Here is a 19,238-nt window from a genome sequence, read left to right on the forward strand (position 1 = left end):
ACCTGGTGCTACTAATAATGGCTGAAGAGTACCGATGTCTGGTGCTACTAATCATGGCTGAAGAGTACGGAGACCTGGTGCTACTAATAATGGCTGGAGTATGATGTCTGGTGCAACTAAACATGGCTGAAGAGTACAGAAAGCTGGTGCTACTAATAATAGCTGAAGAGTACCGATGCCTGGTGCTATGAATCATGGCTAAAGAGTATGGAGACCTGGTGCTACTAATAATGGCTGAAGAGTACCGATGCCTGGTGCTACTAATCATGGCTGAACTACTGATGCCTGGTGTTACTAATGATGGCTGAAAACTACTCATACCAGGTGCTACTAATCATGGCTGAAGAGTACGATGTCTGGTGCAACTAATCATGGCTGAAGAGTACAGAAAGCTGGTGCTACTAATAATGGCTGAAGAGTACCGATGTCTGGTGCTACAAATCATGGCTGAAGACTACCGATGTCTGGTGCATATGCCAGGGCCTACTGACTAGGAACGTTTAGAACAGCACAACAGAGTAATCTTCTTATTTAAAAAGCCTTTATTAGTAGTTTAGGACATAACAGCCCATCACTAACAGACACCTCTAGTTCTAAATATCCCCCAAGATGGAATGACACAGGGGATTGATGGGTTGTGCCAGTTCATAGACACATTTGTGGTTCAATTAGGGACTCCATGGACCCAAGTCTCTATCATCTCTGACATGAGAGACAGACTGCGCAGGACCATGGCTCCATATTCTTGCTCCTTACCCATCCATTCCCCTAGTGGGGTACAACTCCCTCATCTCTTCACCCTGCTGTCCAATGACCAGCTGAGAGATGCGTGGGAGAGACATTAAGTGACAGGGTGAGAGAAATGGCTTCTGGTTGGTCCCCTCTGTACATCAGATGTTTCCTTGGTGAAACTGCAATTGGATCATTTTCCTGCAATTCTCCTGCTCTGTTTAAAAAATAATCAAAAGAAGGATGGCACACTTTAGCTCCTTTATCACCAATTAAAGTTGTACCCTATTCCCAATTGACCAGGGTCAAACATATCAGACCCACATGAATTGGACGATTCTTTACAATCTATGGCTGACAGGTTTCGGGAGAGGGGAAATACTCCTGATGTGGTTGAAGAATCTTTTGCCTCTCCACAGCCTTTACAGAGGTTGAATGTTAAACAGAGGATTACATGCCAATACACCTTTGTGGCGTTATATTACACAGGGAAAACGATTCAGAAAGTAAAAGATTTTGGAGGAGATTAGTAAGGAAACAACTCCATTGTTACAACACTGAAAGGAACAATCATAATATCTCCTCGCTGCTCCTAACGGGCACTGATCAGGTCTTTTCCTCTGCTGGAGGGTTGATAAAAACAAACATTATTACTCGAGAAGGAAGCAGAAAGGATATTTTGTTTGAATACTGTTCCACCTACAGGTCTTGCTGATATGTTATCTTGCTTTCTGCAGACCAGATGATAAGCCATTGATTGCTCAGCCTCAGACTACGCCATAGGACTTCTCAATACCCACCACGTTTAGTTTAGGTGGAAGTTTAACTTTTCTTTGCAACATTTTCACTATTGACTTTAACACCCTTTTAAGGACGGCCGGACGTAAGTTCCTATGAATGAGATTTTTTTATATTTATATAATAACCCTATAATTTATTGTACTTTTCCTGTGTCTCCATTGTGTACATTGTTGTGCATGCCTGTTCATTTATTGTGTAATTGTTTAACATTGCTGCATATACATGTGCCTCATTTGATGCCTAGGGTACCACATCACGGTCACCCTTTGTTGGTTTATATTTATTAAAGCATATGGAAATTCCAAGCACAAAGGAATATTGCATACTGTAACTCTTCTTGATTCAGATTGAATATAACAGCAAGCACAAGCGATTGTCACAACAGGGAGTACGGTGGAAGGCATATACGTTCCAGATCATCGCCCACAATACATTGCTCCGCACCTTCAGCTCTTGGAGGAAGCGGAAATGACGTCAGATACCGGATCATGAATGTCAATGAAAGGATACAATACTAAGGAAGGTATAAAACCTGCTTGGACCTTACAATCGTTCTGCTTTTTTCTTTTAATTTTTCATTTTGTTTTCCCCTGAGGAAGACCATTCTTTGATCAAAACGCGTTGGGCTAATTTGTTTTGCTACTATTTTTGTAACATTTTTTGATGTAATAAAACTTTGTTTGAGCTAGAGTGTGCAATCCTTCTTTTGATTTTTTGTCCGTTATAACCTTGAAGACTTGTAGGGGGAGCCTCATTTAGATTAGCACCTCACATTATCTCCTGGGTGTGCACCTTCTATCCTTAGATTTCTCCTGATCTGTTCATACGGGCTGCACAGGTGAGTCTGCCTCTACCTCGTCCTTCTCTAATGGAGACTCCCCACCCTCTGTTTTATTTCTCTCTGCGCACCCAGGACTGTCATGTGGGTCGCTCCTTTCCTCTTCCTCTCCCACTATCTGACAGCGGCACACCTCTATCCCAGAGTCCCCCGTCAGCCTCCGCCGTCTGTAACGCTCTTCTTCCTCCTCATCATCATCCTCCTCCTCTTCCTCCTCAATGGCCCAGAAGATATGGCTGCCTCCCTCAAACAAGTCCACATAGGAAGAGAAGGCAGCCCCCCTGCCAATGGCCCCCTGCTCCTCCTCCTCCGGACTCTCCTCCCAACTGGCCGTGCTTCCCTGGCTCGCCCCGGTCTCATCTGTGACCTGCAGAGAGAAGGACGAGCTACTGCCTGAAGTCTCACAGTCTGAGTTACAAGAGCAACAGCTGGAGGGCTCCGTACTAGGGGAGGCTGTGTCCTCCAGTGATGGGGGTGGGGAAGAAGGCGGTCCAAATGGGTTGAGGATGGAGCTGTATGGAGGTGGAGGGGTTGTGGGACGGCACGCAACTTCCTCATAAGCCGGGAGCTTAAAAGATGCCAACACTCCTGTAGGTGGAAAATATGAAGGCGTCAACCAATGGAACAAGTCTCCACATCCCAATTTTGTCTCCCGACAAAATAAACCCAATCACTGTCCCCTCCCAGCGCGGCTACATTGTGTAGTAAGTGAATGTGTTGTACATATAGACTGACTTACTGAGATCCAGTGTAGAGGGTGAGTAGTGAGAGGCACGTTGGTAAGTGATCAGGTTGATCATACGCTGTGTAGTGTAGTAAGTGAATGGGTTGTATATACAGACTGACTTACTGAGATCCAGTGTAGAGGGTGAGTAGTGAGAGGTAAGTGATCAGGTTGATCATACGCTGTGTAGTGTAGTAAGTGAATGGGTTGTACATACAGACTGTAAGGACTTACTGAGATCCAGTGTAGAGGGTGAGTAGTGAGAGGCACGTTGGTAAGTGATCAGGTTGATCTCACGCTGTGTAGTGTAGTAAGTGAATGGGTTGTACATACAGACTGTAAGTACTTACTGAGATCCAGTGTAGAGGGTGAGTAGTGTGAGGCACGTTGGTAAGTGATCAGGTTGATCTCCCTCTGTCTCTGCTGGTGCTGCAGGTGCAGTTTTGCACGGCGGTGTCGGTAGGCACAACAGCAGCTCAGAAGGATCAGGACGCTCCATAGAAACCAGAACCCTGTCAGGAAGTACAACTGTCAGTTTGCAGCAAAAACTGCCACATGTCTAGGGGACTGCAGGGCTCCATGGAAGAGCATGGGGGCTTTATATTGGGGGGGTGTCATTTGAAGCTCCCCATAAATCTAAAATTAGTAGATATAGGGAAATAGAACTGTATTGTTATTTGGCACTCTAGCCTTCCATTCCCTGCCACCCTCAGCCACTCTAGCTTTCTAGTCCCTGACAGTCAGTGCTACTCAGAGGGTATCCTAGTATATATTATACTCACACCACAGCTCATAGTAGTAGGTGCAGCAGCCGGTCTCCCCACAGCAGTGACCCGTCTCACACACATAGGGTCGGCTGTTCACCCCAGGGCACTGCTCCTGAGCCTGATGAGAGACAGAGGGACCCAGTATTACTCCTTGGATTCATTATTATTATTATTATACATTATTGTTATGGCTCCAGTACAAGCTTCCACCATGCTATGATACGTCACGACTCACTTGCTGTGAACTCCCTCTGGTGGCTATTTCAGATATATATCCAGCACTCCATAAGGCCAGTTACAGCAGTGCATTTGAACCTATCTGGTTACCGTACTTCCACCATGTGACCTAGTGCAATGGATTGTGGGAGGCAAGAGTCCATTTTACAAGTCATGGTGTAGAAGAAGGATACAGTTCCATTGTCTCCTCACTGTCGCATCGCTGGTAAATAGACTCAACGTTGCACCAAATCACCAGACATTTGCGCTTTACATTGCACTCTGTACTCCTATACGTTTATATTACATTGCTCATTGCAATCCATTTACTCCATTCTCTGTTATTTGGTACAGTTTCACATCTTATTCCCCTTTGTTATCCAGTAAAATGGACAGACTTCAGTTCTCCGTCTCTTTATTGGAGTGTGAGGAGGTTTAGCTGTATGTCGCACTACACACAGGGTAATACGTAGGGAGGACAACACAATTATTATTATACTTTATTATTATGTCTCTAACTGATCGTCCCACATTATTAGTAGCTGAATGTACAAATACCAACATCAGCTTCAGCCCTGAGCTCTACTCCTGCCCAAGTCATAAAAGGCAAATAATTCTCTTATAATATAAACACATCCCTGTATGAAACACTGTTATATCACAATGTATCTTGTGTTTTATTCTATGGTCCTCCATATATTTATATTTCTTTATTGTCCCTTATATATTTATACATAGTGATCATATCCCCTTATATATTTATATATAGTGATCATATCCCCTTATATATTTATATATAGTGATCATATCCCCTGCTTGTATTAGTGATCATCACCTTATATATTTATATATAGTGATCATATCCCCCTTATATATTTATATATAGTGATCATATCCCCTTATATATTTATATATAGTGATCATATCCCCTTATATATTTATATATAGTGATCATATCCCCTTATATATTTATATATAGTGGATCATATCCCCCTTATATATTTATATATAGTGATCATATCCCCCTTATATATTTATATATAGTGATCACATCCCCTTATATATTTATATATAGTGATCACATCCCCTTATATATTTATATATAGTGATCATATCCCCTTATATATTTATATATAGTGATCACATCCCCCTTATATATTTATATATAGTGATCACATCCCCTTATATATATTTATATATAGTGATCACATCCCCTTATATATTTATATATAGTGATCACATCCCCTTATATATTTATATATAGTGATCACATCCCCCTTATATATTTATATAGTGATCACATTCCCCTTATATATTTATATATAGTGATCACATTCCCCTTATATATTTATATATAGTGATCACATTCCCCTTATATATTTATATATAGTGATCACATCCCCCTTATATATTTATATAGTGATCACATCCCCCTTATATATTTATATATAGTGATCATACCCCCCTTATATATTTATATATAGTGATCATATCCCCCTTATATATTTATATATAGTGATCATATCCCCTTATATATATTCATCCCTTATTTATATATAGTGATCATATCCCCTTATATATTTATATATAGTGATCATATCCCCCTTATATATTTATATATAGTGATCATATCCCCCTTATATATTTATATATAGTGATCATATCCCCCTTATATATTTATATATAGTGATCATACCCCCTTATATATTTATATATAGTGATCATATCCCCCTTATATATTTATATATAGTGATCATACCCCCCTTATATATTTATATATAGTGATCATATCCCCCTTATATATTTATATATAGTGATCATACCCCCTTATATATTTATATATAGTGATCATATCCCCCTTATATATTTATATATAGTGATCATATCCCCCTTATATATTTATATATAGTGATCATACCCCCTTATATATTTATATATAGTGATCATACCCCCCTTATATATTTATATATATATATATAGTGATCATATCCCCCTTATATATTTATATATAGTGATCATATTCCCCTTATATATTTATATATCGTGATCATATTCCCCTTATATATTTATATATGTGATCATATTCCCCTTATATATTTATATATAGTGATCATATCCCCCTTATATATTTATATATAGTGATCATATCCCCCTTATATATTTATATATAGTGATCATATCCCCCTTATATATTTTATATATAGTGATCATATCCCCCTTATATATTTATATATAGTGATCATATCCCCCTTATTATATTTATATATAGTGATCATATCCCCTTATATATTTATATAGTGATCATATCCCCTATATATTTATATATAGTGATCATATCCCCTTATATATTTATATATAGTGATCATATCCCCTTATATATTTATATATAGTGATCATATCCCCTTATATATTTATATATAGTGATCATATCCCCTTATATATTTATATATAGTGATCATATCCCCTTATATATTTATATATAGTGATCATATCCCCTTATATATTTATATATAGTGATCATATCCCCTTATATATTTATATATAGTGATCATATCCCCCTTATATATTTAGAATGAGGAGAGGGAAGTGCAGTCAGTGAGTGGATGTGAGTAGAGAGCAGGTAAGTGACGGGGGAGGAGTAGGAGAGTAAGTAGAAGTGGACAGGGTTAGACATGTGAGTAATAGTGAGAGATGGTAGTTAGTAGTAGAAGTGTTACACAGTGATACACACAGGGGAATAATGAGAGGGAATCATCAGTTGAGCAGTCACACACAGACAGTCACACACAGACAGTCAGACAAAGACAGACAGTCAGACACAGACAGACAGTCAGACACAGACAGACAGTCAGACAAAGACAGACAGTCAGACAAAGACAGACAGTCAGACACAGACAGACAGTCAGACACAGACAGTCAGACACAGACAGACAGTCAGACACAGACAGTCAGACACAGACAGACAGTCACAGACAGTCAGACACACACAGACAGTCAGACACAGACAGACAGTCACAGACAGACAGTCACAGACAATCACACACAGTCACAGACAGTCACACACAGACAGTCACACACAGTCAGACACAGACAGACAGTCACACACACAGACAGTCACACACAGACAGACACAGACAGTCACAGATAATCACACACAGTCACACACAGACAGTCAGACACAGTCACAGACAGTCACACACAGACAGTCAGACACACAGACAGTCAGACACAGTCACACACAGACAGTCAGTCACACACAGACAGTCAGACACAGACAGACAGTCAGACACAGACAGACAGACACAGACAGACAGCCAGACACAGACAGTCAGACACAGACAGTCAGACACAGACAGACAGTCAGACACAGACAGACAGTCAGACACAGACAGTCACACACAGACAGACAGTCAGACACAGACAGACAGTCAGACACAGACAGTCACACAGACAGACAGAGTCACAGACAGTCAGACACAGACAGTCACACACAGACAGACAGTCAGACACAGACAGACAGTCAGACACAGACAGTCACACAGACAGACAGACAGTCACAGACAGTCAGACACAGACAGTCAGTCAGACACAGACAGTCAGTCAGACACAGACAGTCAGTCAGACACAGACAGACAGTCAGACACAGACAGACAGTCAGACACAGACAGACAGTCAGACACAGACAGACACAGACAGTCAGACACAGACAGTCAGACACAGACAGTCAGACACAGACAGTCAGACACAGACAGTCAGACACAGACAGTCAGACAGACAGTCAGACAGTCACAGACAGTCAGACACAGACAGTCAGACACAGACAGTCAGACAGACACAGACAGACACAGACAGTCAGACACAGACAGTCAGACACAGACAGTCAGACACAGACAGTCAGACACAGACAGTCAGACACAGACAGTCAGACAGACACAGACAGACAGACACAGACAGACAGTCACAGACAGTCAGACACAGACAGTCAGACACAGACAGACAGTCAGACACAGACAGTCAGACACAGACAGTCAGACAGACAGACACAGACAGACAGTCAGACACAGACAGACAGTCACAGACAGTCAGACACAGACAGACAGTCACAGACAGTCAGACACAGACAGTCAGACACAGACAGTCAGACACAGACACAGACAGTCACAGACAGTCAGACACAGACAGTCAGACACAGACAGTCAGACACAGACAGTCAGACACAGACAGTCAGACACAGACAGTCAGACACAGACAGTCAGACACAGACAGTCAGTCAGACACAGACAGACAGTCAGACACAGACAGACAGTCAGACACAGACAGACAGTCAGACACAGACAGACAGACACAGACAGACAGACACAGACAGTCAGACACAGACAGTCAGACACAGACAGTCAGACACAGACAGTCAGACACAGACAGTCAGACACAGACAGTCAGACACAGACAGTCAGTCAGACACAGACAGTCAGTCAGACACAGACAGACAGTCAGACACAGACAGACAGTCAGACACAGACAGACAGACAGACAGAGACAGTCAGACACAGACAGTCAGACACAGACAGTCAGACACAGACAGTCAGACACAGACAGTCAGACAGACACAGACAGTCACACAGACAGACAGACAGTCACAGACAGTCAGACACAGACAGTCACACACAGACAGACAGTCAGACACAGACAGACAGTCAGACACAGACAGTCACACAGACAGACAGACAGTCACAGACAGTCAGACACAGACAGTCAGTCAGACACAGACAGTCAGTCAGACACAGACAGACAGTCAGACACAGACAGACAGACAGACAGACACAGACAGTCAGACACAGACAGTCAGACACAGACAGTCAGACACAGACAGTCAGACACAGACAGACAGTCAGACACAGACAGTCACACAGACAGACAGACAGTCACAGACAGTCAGACACAGACAGTCACACACAGACAGACAGTCAGACACAGACAGACAGTCAGACACAGACAGTCACACAGACAGACAGACAGTCACAGACAGTCAGACACAGACAGTCAGTCAGACACAGACAGTCAGTCAGACACAGACAGTCAGTCAGACACAGACAGACAGTCAGACACAGACAGACAGTCAGACACAGACAGACAGTCAGACACAGACAGACAGTCAGACACAGACAGACACAGACAGACAGACACAGACAGTCAGACACAGACAGTCAGACACAGACAGTCAGACACAGACAGTCAGACAGACACAGACAGACAGTCAGACACAGACAGACAGTCACAGACAGTCAGACAGACACAGACAGACAGACACAGACAGTCAGACACAGACAGTCAGACACAGACAGTCAGACACAGACAGTCAGACACAGACAGTCAGACACAGACAGTCAGACACAGACAGTCAGACACAGACAGTCAGACAGACACAGACAGACAGACACAGACAGACAGTCAGACACAGACAGACAGTCACAGACAGTCAGACACAGACAGTCAGACACAGACACAGACAGACAGACACAGACAGACAGTCAGACACAGACAGTCAGACACAGACAGTCAGACACAGACAGACAGTCACAGACAGTCAGACACAGACAGTCAGACACAGACACAGACAGTCACAGACAGTCAGACACAGACAGTCAGACACAGACAGTCAGACACAGACAGTCAGTCAGACACAGACAGACAGTCAGACACAGACAGACAGTCAGACACAGACAGACAGTCAGACACAGACAGACAGTCAGACACAGACAGACAGACAGACAGACACAGACAGACAGACACAGACAGTCAGACACAGACAGTCAGACACAGACAGTCAGACACAGACAGTCAGACACAGACAGTCAGACACAGACAGTCAGACAGACACAGACAGACAGACACAGACAGTCAGACACAGACAGACAGTCACAGACAGACAGTCAGACACAGACAGACAGTCACAGACAGTCAGACACAGACAGTCAGACACAGACAGTCAGACAGACACAGACAGACAGACACAGACAGTCAGACACAGACAGTCAGACACAGACAGTCAGACACAGACAGTCAGACACAGACAGTCAGACAGACACAGACAGACAGACACAGACAGACAGTCAGACACAGACAGACAGTCACAGACAGTCAGACACAGACAGTCAGACACAGACAGTCAGACACAGACAGTCAGACAGACACAGACAGACAGACAGTCAGACACAGACAGACAGTCACAGACAGTCAGACACAGACAGTCAGACACAGACAGACAGTCAGACACAGACAGTCAGACACAGACAGTCAGACAGACAGACACAGACAGACAGTCAGACACAGACAGACAGTCACAGACAGTCAGACACAGACAGTCAGACACAGACAGTCAGACACAGACACAGACAGTCACAGACAGTCAGACACAGACAGTCAGACAGACACAGACAGTCAGACACAGACAGTCAGACACAGACAGTCAGACACAGACAGTCAGACACAGACAGACACAGACAGAAGAGATGTATGAGCAGCACACGTGACTCCCCAATGGCAGCAGGTCCCACAGGTGAGTGTATGAGGTAGATAAGCAGTGACAGCCGGGGGCACAATATATACACATATATATATATACACACACACATATATATATATATACACACAGACAGACAGCAGATCTCAGCCGCAGTGAGTCACGTGTCCGGCTGGAACTCACAACACGGGGGGGACTATTGGGGCCACAATAAGACAGACAATAATGTTCCAGTAAGTGAATACAGGGCGGGTATAGGAATGGCTCCCCCGTAGCACAGGATAATGGTATAACCCAGTATACAGTAGTCACGTGACACCCCCCTCAGTCAGTAGAAGTTGGTAGAGCGCAGGGAGGCGCCTCTCAGAGACAATATCTCTAGTTTATCAGTCACTACACTCGGCTCTCCTTCCATTTCTCACCCTACACTTCCTCCACTCACCAGGCGCCCCGAGTCCTCCTTCCTTTCCCATAATCCCCCGCTGTTGTCCATCCTCTCACCACGTCCTTGAGCCGCTCCTCTCCCAGGGCCGCACCACCGGCTCCCCAGCCGCCATCTTCCCTAGTCTTCCTGCTTCTCGGCCAGCAACAGATGTTACCACACCCCCTAGCCAGCTCTTAGCCAATTATAATTGAGGACATAGAGCTAGTGATGCGGCATTGGCTAGTTCCATACGGGCGCTACAACTTTATTGGTTGATAGAAGGGGCAGGATAAAAATGGTAAACTTGACCTCGTGTTTATATAACGAATTGTTCCGGAACGGAGTCAGCCACCTCGCGATACGGGACTAACCGTCAGCCAATCGTGTGCGAGTAGAAGCCAGCATCCAATCAGGGCACGAGGTGGGCGGAAACTTTCGCCCGGAAGTAGGTGAGAGAGACACGAGTAACAGTGAGAGCCGGAGAGAAATGGAGGGGCAGGGTAAGTGGCTTATTGGGGAGTCTCTCTGGCTCACGTTTTTTTTTTTACTTCTCTTCATTTCTCTTTGCCTCTACTTACACCTTTCCTCTTCTCCTGTGTCACCGCTCTGGGGGTCGGCGACCCCGGTCACCCATCCATTACTTGTCTCTGTCCCTTCAATTCGTCAAACGAGCATGGTTACTAGGGGAATTGAGACCCTAGCAACCAGACTACTGGAACTACAAACTGGAGAGTTGCTGAATAAAAAGCTAAATAACAAAACATGAAAACCAATTGCAAATTGTCTCAGAATATCCCTGTGTATATTATACTGACACTTATCTACACTTGTACACTCCCATTATACACAGCTCTCACCCCTCATACTTACACTTCTGTATTGTCTATTGTGTCTATTAAATATAGTGAATAAAGTACCCCCTCTTGTAAATTATAAGGATATTATAAGTCACCCAGGAGTTTCATGACCATATAAAAGTACGAGGCCGAAGGCCGAGTGTTTTTATACAGGTCATGGAACTCCGAGGTAACTTCTAATATCCTCATATTTTACAACTGGGGGTACTTTATTTATTATAATACACACGTTTCAGTGAGTCATGTGACAGAAATGACATCACTACTCACCGTTTATAACTGATGACATCAGAACTCACCATTTATAAGGATATAATTTACAAGATATTCATGGCTTTTGTATATTGTATATTGTCTAATATATATGGTATATTGAATATGGTATATTGAATATTTTATATTATATATTGTGCATTGAATAGTGTGTATTGTATATTGTGTATTATATATTGTAAATTTTATATTGTGTATTATATATTGTACGTGTGTCATTGACATCTTCACCCCCCAATCATCCCCACGCTGATACTATGTGGGTGCCCCGAGACTCAGTGGGGTGCAGGGACCCCCATGATGTGGGTGCGACTCATTCACTCACTCTTCTCTCCGCAGAGACAGACGATGCGGCTCACGGGATTCACAAGAAGAAACACAAAAAGCACAAGAAACACAAGAAGAAACATCACCAAGATGGGAGGACTCCGGGGCTCTGGCCTGAAAGCACCCCAAAAGCACAAGCCAAACCTCAACTCAAGCTAAAGATCAAACTAGGGGGGCAGGTCCTGGGCACCAAAAGGTAAGTCTTTATAACCGTAATATCCACCCCTCGTGCTCCTCCCACTGTCAGGTGTAAGACTTAAAGCAACAGTAACACCAAACTAGGAAAGTGTTTTAAAGTAATAAAATATCATTTAATGTTGTCTTGCATTAGTAAAACTGTCTAAAAATCTATTTGCTTCAGAAACACTACTATAGTTCATGTAAACAAGCAGCTGTGTAGCAATGGTAGAATTTGAAAAAGGCCATATGGTACAGGATAAATAGTGGATAACAGATACCACAATTATGTTCTACAGAGCTTATCTGTTGTGTAACCTGAGCCTTTCTCCTTTGAATGGCTGCCCCCATTGCTACACAGCAGCTTGTTTATATCAACTATAGTAGTACTTATCTGTTATCTACTGTGTATCCTGTGCTTGAATGGCTGCCCCCATTGCTACACAGCAGCTTGTTTATATAAACTATAGTAGTACTTATCTGTTATCTACTGTGTATCCTGTGCTTGAATGGCTGCCCCCATGGCTACACAGCAGCTTGTTTATATAAACTATAGTAGTACTTATCTGTTATCTACTGTGTATCCTGTGCTTTGAATGGCTGCCCCCATGGCTACACAGCAGCTTGTTTATATAAACTATAGTAGTACTTATCTGTTATCTACTGTGTATCCTGTGCCTTGAATGGCTGCCCCCATGGCTACACAGCAGCTTGTTTATATAAACTATAGTAGTACTTATCTGTTATCTACTGTGTATCCTGTGCTTGAATGGCTGTCCCCATGGCTACACAGCAGCTTGTTTATATCAACTATAGTAGTACTTATCTGTTATCTACTGTGTATCTACTGTCTACTGTGTATCATGTGCTTGAATGACTGCCCCCATGGCTACACAGCAGCTTGTTTATATAAACTATAGTAGTACTTATCTGTTATCTACTGTGTATCCTGTGCTTGAATGGCTGCCCCCATGCTACACAGCAGCTTGTTTATATAAACTATAGTAGTACTTATCTGTTATCTCTGTATGCTGTATCCTGTGCTTGAATGGCTGCCCCCATTGCTACACAGCAGCTTGTTTATATAAACTATAGTAGTACTTATCTGTTATCTACTGTGTATCCTGTGCTTGAATGGCTGCCCCCATGGCTACACAGCAGCTTGTAGTACTTATCTGTTATCTACTGTGTATCCTGTGCTTGAATGGCTGCCCCCATGGCTACACAGCAGTTTGTTTATATAAACTATAGTAGTACTTATCTGTTATCTACTGTGTATCCTGTGCTTGAATGGCTGCCCCCATGGCTACACAGCAGCTTGTTATGTAAACTATAGTATACTTATCTGTTATCTACTGTATCCTGTGCTTGAATGGCTGCCCCCATGGCTACACAGCAGCTTGTTATGTAAACTATAGTAGTACTTATCTGTTATCTACTGTGTATCCTATGCTTGAATGGCTGCCCCCATGGCTACACAGCAGCTTGTTATGTAAACTATAGTAGTGTTTCTGAAGCAAACACATACGTTTTACCAGTGCAGGGCAACACTGCATTATATTTTTATTACTTTAAAACCATTAAATTTTTTGATGTTACTGGTCCTTTAAAGGAGAAGGAAAGCTACGGAGGCATTTTATTGCCAATAGATTAGCTGCAATAGTGCAAGCTAGAATGTTATATTTATTCTGTAGAATGTTTTACCATACCTGAGTAAAAAGCTCTAGAAACTCTCTGTTTGTTTAGGATAGGAGCTGCAGTATTAACATGGTGTGACATCACTTCCTGCCTGAGTCTCTCCCTGCTCTGGGCTCAGATTACAGTAGAGAAGGGAGGGGTGGGGGGAGAGGAGCAAACTGAGCATGCTCTTGCCCAGGGCAATGAGATTTAAGCTGAAAACAGTTAGTCTGATACAGAAGCCCATGAGTACACAATAGAAGGAAAGAAATGCAGTGTTTCTTTTGACAGGGGACTCAGAGCAACATTACTTTGGGGGTTTACTGGTATATTTAGATGGACCTTTCTGTTAAGGCTTACTTAGTTTTTACCTTTCCTTCTCCTTTAAGTGTCTAATAAAATGCTGGACCCCTTTGTCTCTCGCAGTGTCCCCACATTTACAGTGATTGCAGAAGCTCGTCAGTCTCCATCACCACTAATGGGTGAGGATGAGGAGGAGGCAGTGGAGGGGGTGCCCATAGAACAGTACCGTGCGTGGCTGGGTGAGTAAATAGAACCTTTATTCACATTATTTCATCCCAATAACTGGATCCTCTCACTGTGCCCCTCTGCTGTTGGGATTGGGCAAATGTAAAGCAGCACATGGGCACAGATGGCAGGAGCAGAATGGCATGAAGTAGTACAATGGCAGTGTCATGTGATTTCTTCTGGTCCTGTACATTCCCCTTGTCCTTCTGATGCCCCTCAACTCCACAACTGCCCAATGGCTGTGCCTCTAACAGGATGGATAACTGGATCCTGTTTATATCTCATCATCATCATTTATTTATATATCGCTGACAAGATACGCGGTGCTTTACCTCAGTTATACATGGTGAATAACAAACAAGGGTTACAGATACAATAGGATTAGTTTACAACTAAAGGTTAGGGTACAATTGAGACATTCGAGTTCTAGAAGAAGATCTAGAAGGATTAGAATGGAATAGTGACCTGTAGACTTTGCCAGTAGAAGATCATTGGTTACTTTGGTGAGTGCACTTTCAGTTGTTGGGTGGAAGTCAGATTGCAGGGGGTCGAGGAGGGAGTTGTGAGTGAGATGATGGATAAGATGTTTGTAAACAAGACTTTCTAGTAATTTGTTGATAAAAGACTGAAAAATGTGGATCCCAATGGAAGAAGGGAAACTGGTCGATAGTTAGTGGGAGAGCTGGGATGAAGGGAAGGTTATTTGAGGATAGGAGTGATTAGTGCTTGTTTGTATAATGATGGAAAGGTACCAGTAGAGAGTGAAAGATTGAATAGGTGGGTAAGTGCAGGAGAGAGTGGATCAGAGATTGGGTGGAGGAGGCGAGAGGGAATGGGGTCAAGGGAACAGCTTGTGGGTTTTGATCAGACTAGAAGTTTAACTAGTGTTGCAGGAGTGCAAAGCATAAGTGAGTGGACTGCACATTAGTCTGAGATTGTTCTCACATGGGATGCTCAGTCTAATGGGCACTTCTATTAATGGGTGGAGGGGGTTAAATGTGACAGTCGCTGTGGTTTAGAGGACAGAGTGGAGATTCAAGATGTTGTTTAGCTATTGATAGAGCTCCATTGTAGCAGGAGAGCATGAAGTGGATGAAGTGAGGATCAGTTCAGCTGATGGTTCTATTCCCTCTCAGATGAAGACAGCAACTTGGATCCCATGCCTTCCCCCAGTGGTGCTGCAGGGCCCCCGCAGGATGATGAGAGTCAGTGGCTGGAGGCTCTGGAGAGAGGGGAACTCGATGTCAATGGAGACCTTAAGCGGGAGATTGATGAGTCTCTATTAACTGCACGACAGGTGGGGCCATGACAGATACAGCTTTTATATTCCTTTATATTCTGTCTGCAGATTCCTCTTCCTCCTTTTGCCTTTGTCTCCAGGGCAGAGGGAAAAGGAAGGGGATCTCCAAGGGAGAGGAAGCTCCAGACAGAGGGAAAAGGAAGGGGGTCTCAGGGAAAGAGGAAGCTGCAGACAGAGGGAAAAGGAAGGGGGTCTCAGGGAAAGAGGAAGCTGCAGACAGAGGGAAAAGGAAGGGGGTCTCAGGGAAAGAGGAAGCTGCAGACAGAGGGAAAAGGAAGGGGGTCTCAGGGAAAGAGGAAGCTGCAGACAGAGGGAAAAGGAAGGGGGGAGCAAGCAAGTGCTTTTCCTTCTTGTCATCATGTTTATTTGTTGCCCCACAGAGAGCCCTCCTACAGAAGCAGCAGATGCCGTCCCTCCCGCTGTTCCCCCCAGCCGCCTATCCATGCCCCCCACTATCGGAGGAGATGCTGGTGAAGCGGGAGGAGAAGGCGAGGAAGCGCAGGCTGCAGGCGGCTAAGAAAGCCGAGGAGAGTAAGAAACAGACCATCGAGCGACTCACCAAGACCTCCAAGTCCCGGGGGGCTAAAGCTCCTCGAGAGAGAAGAGGCCGCCAGCCTCCCTGCCCCATGATCCGCTACCAGGACTCTGCTCATGTCATTTCACTCTCTTTTCCTACAGGAGTGCCCCCCCCTGCACCCTCCCAGCCACTCCCAGCGCTCCCCGCCCCCACCCTCTGTGGGGTCCCCGGCTGCAGTAACCCCAAGAAGTACTCCTGTTCTCACACCCGCACCCCTCTTTGTAGCCTGGAATGTTACCGCAAGAACCTGCAGAGCTCCACACAGGAGTTGCCAGAGCCCCCCACACAGACCTAGTGACTCCTCCCACACAGACCTAGTGACTCCGCCCTCACAGACCTAGTGACTCCGCCCCCTGTACTAAGCGATCAGGTGGAGGGAAGAGAGCACAAGCAGAGTGTGGGCACAGCATGGGTATTGTGGCACTGGATGGGCAGCGGCGGTGCCCTTGTTTATTGACTCATCTAATTCTTACTTGAAAGAAACGCCGCTCTCTGCCCTTCAGGTAAGTTCACTTGTGCTCTGCCCAGACATAATTACCCAACCTCCTTTGCACCAGTCAGAGATTGGTGGCACATAGATTGCCCATCATCCACTCATGATAGTTGGACTTTTTCCTGAAGTTGGTTCCTTCTGTGGTTGTTAGGGGATCTAGCCATAGTTACCAGATAGTACTTTCATACCCAGGTGGCCAGGATGGAGTGGGAAGAGAAGAAATGAATGAATAATACATTCAATAGAAGGCTGCCTCCTACCCTGCCCCCCTAAATTAGACTGTACCCCACTACGTTTGCCCAGTAACCTGTAGCAACCAATCAGAGGGTGACCAGGAAGTGCAACCTGCTGATTGGTTACTGTACCTTCCACTCAGAATGAATATACAATGAGTGAACTTTCAGTATTTCCGTATAAATATGTGGATGTGCATATACCATTCCCAACCAATCCCCTGCCAGTGTTCTGTGGGGCTGTTGCTGAACTAGAACTATTCCGAGCAACCATTCAGACAGGCTTTCTGGCAATGTCCATCTGCTGAACTCCCAACACTCTGCTTTGTGCTCATAAGCGGCTCTGTATCACATGATGAATTGAATGTGCTCATTCTACACAATTATATATAGAAATATATGGACAGGAGTGTGTGTCTCATTGAGTGAGTGTTGCTCTTGTACACCATCAATTGTCTCTATTTATATCCAGGCAAGAGACAATTCATTGCACATGTTTTAGCTTTTCTAACTTGACCCCATTATGAGACCATTGCTGCTCTCTTAACCACAGTCCTTGCCTGTCTTTACAACTGTCTAATAGGACTGTCTATAATAGAACTGTCTAATAGAATTGTCTAGGACTGTGTAATAGGACTGTTAAATAGAACTATCTAATAGAACTGTCTAATTGGACGATCTATAATAAAATTGTGTAGGACTGTTAAATAGAACTATCTAATAGAGCTGTCTAATTGGACGATCTATAATAGTACTGTTTAATAGGACTGATAGATGGATAGAAGAATAGCCAAAATGGCAAAGACTGAGCCAATGATCAGCTCCAGGAAGATGAAAGAAGGAGTAAAGTTCCCTGTGATACTGTTACAATTAGAAGTGACTGTGTGAGGCCAAACTATTGTCAAGAAGCCCCCGCAATAACCCATTGGTGAAAAAGATGTGGGCTGAAGAGCTTACAATTAGCCAAAGAACACACTGACTGGCCTAAAGAGAAATGGCGCAACAAGCAAGATTGTTTTTTGGGGTCTAAGGGCTGCAGACAGTCTGTCAGATACCCCCCAAGCACTAATGTGAAACCGGGGGCACAAGCATCATGATATGGGGGGGGGGTGGGTTTCTCATACTGTGGTGTTGGGCCTATTTATCCCTTTATACCAGGGATCATGGATCAGTTTCACTCCAAATACTTGTCATGTTGCCTTATGCCCAAGAGCAAATGCCATTGAAATGGGGGGACAATGTCCCCCAAACACCCCAGTAACACCCCAACAGCACTGCCGTTATGCCCCCCCCCCAATCCAATAGAAAACTGACATGGGGTGTGAGGCAAAAGCAAGAAATGCATTTGGGATTGTGGGAGAGGTTGTTGGAAGTTGGTGGAGTCCAAACAACACACAAACACTGTTACACAAATATTAGTTCCCTCATTCAACACAAACATCTTTCACTTGATCCAGTCAATGAGTTGGGAAAGAACAATGATATTCCCCAATATTCTGTTTTTATGGCCAGGAATGTGCTGGTGGTCATTAGGGCTACTGATTTATCCTGTGCTGGGGGGATGCCAAGTTTACTAGCCAACTACAAGTGTTCAGTGTTTTCTGCCTGTGCTGTGAGTTACTGGGACCAACAAAACAAACACTGTGGTAGCGTGTTAGCCAGTAGCAAAAATAAATAAAACAAACAAAAAGTAGTGTAGAAGTGATACCTATATTGACTAACAAAAAAAATAGATTGCAAGCTTTGGGAGCACCAAGGCCCCTTCATCAGGCAAAAT

At 43.9% G+C, this 19,238-nt stretch overlaps 2 protein-coding genes across 3 annotated transcripts; one reads left to right on the forward strand and one right to left on the reverse strand.

Moving 5' to 3' along the window:
• Positions 1-524: 524 nt before the first annotated feature.
• Positions 525-11,216, reverse strand: wbp1.S (WW domain binding protein 1 S homeolog). Of its 2 annotated transcripts, NM_001193407.1 has the most exon segments (4): positions 2,114-2,956; positions 3,443-3,604; positions 3,875-3,977; positions 11,038-11,147. In NM_001193407.1, coding segments are annotated over 4 exon segments (921 nt in total). In that variant the 5' UTR covers positions 11,089-11,147; the 3' UTR covers positions 2,114-2,351.
• A 260-nt stretch (positions 11,217-11,476) lies between these two features.
• On the forward strand, positions 11,477-17,863 carry ino80b.S (INO80 complex subunit B S homeolog). The gene is given in 5 exon segments (NM_001099883.1): positions 11,477-11,519; positions 12,489-12,672; positions 14,757-14,872; positions 15,995-16,155; positions 16,539-17,863. Coding segments are annotated over 5 exon segments (966 nt in total). The 5' UTR covers positions 11,477-11,506; the 3' UTR covers positions 17,031-17,863.
• Positions 17,864-19,238: the final 1,375 nt, after the last annotated feature.

The sequence above is a fragment of the Xenopus laevis genome, chromosome 1S, assembly GCF_017654675.1.
Source record: "Xenopus laevis strain J_2021 chromosome 1S, Xenopus_laevis_v10.1, whole genome shotgun sequence".
Lineage (NCBI taxonomy): Eukaryota > Metazoa > Chordata > Amphibia > Anura > Pipidae > Xenopus > Xenopus laevis.

What these genes read in the sequence shown, in the direction of transcription:
- wbp1.S (XM_041575500.1), bottom strand. Translation starts at nt 11,068, where the DNA reads ATGGGAAAGGAAGGAGGACTCGGGGCGCCTG. An exon ending in AGGAGGACTCGGGGCGCCTG is followed by an intron (nt 3,605 to 11,037) that starts GTGAGTGGAGGA and finishes ACTTCCTGACAG; the next exon opens with GGTTCTGGTTTCTATGGAGC. An exon ending in ACCCTCTACACTGGATCTCA is followed by an intron (nt 2,957 to 3,442) that starts GTAAGTACTTAC and finishes TTCCACCTACAG; the next exon opens with GAGTGTTGGCATCTTTTAAG.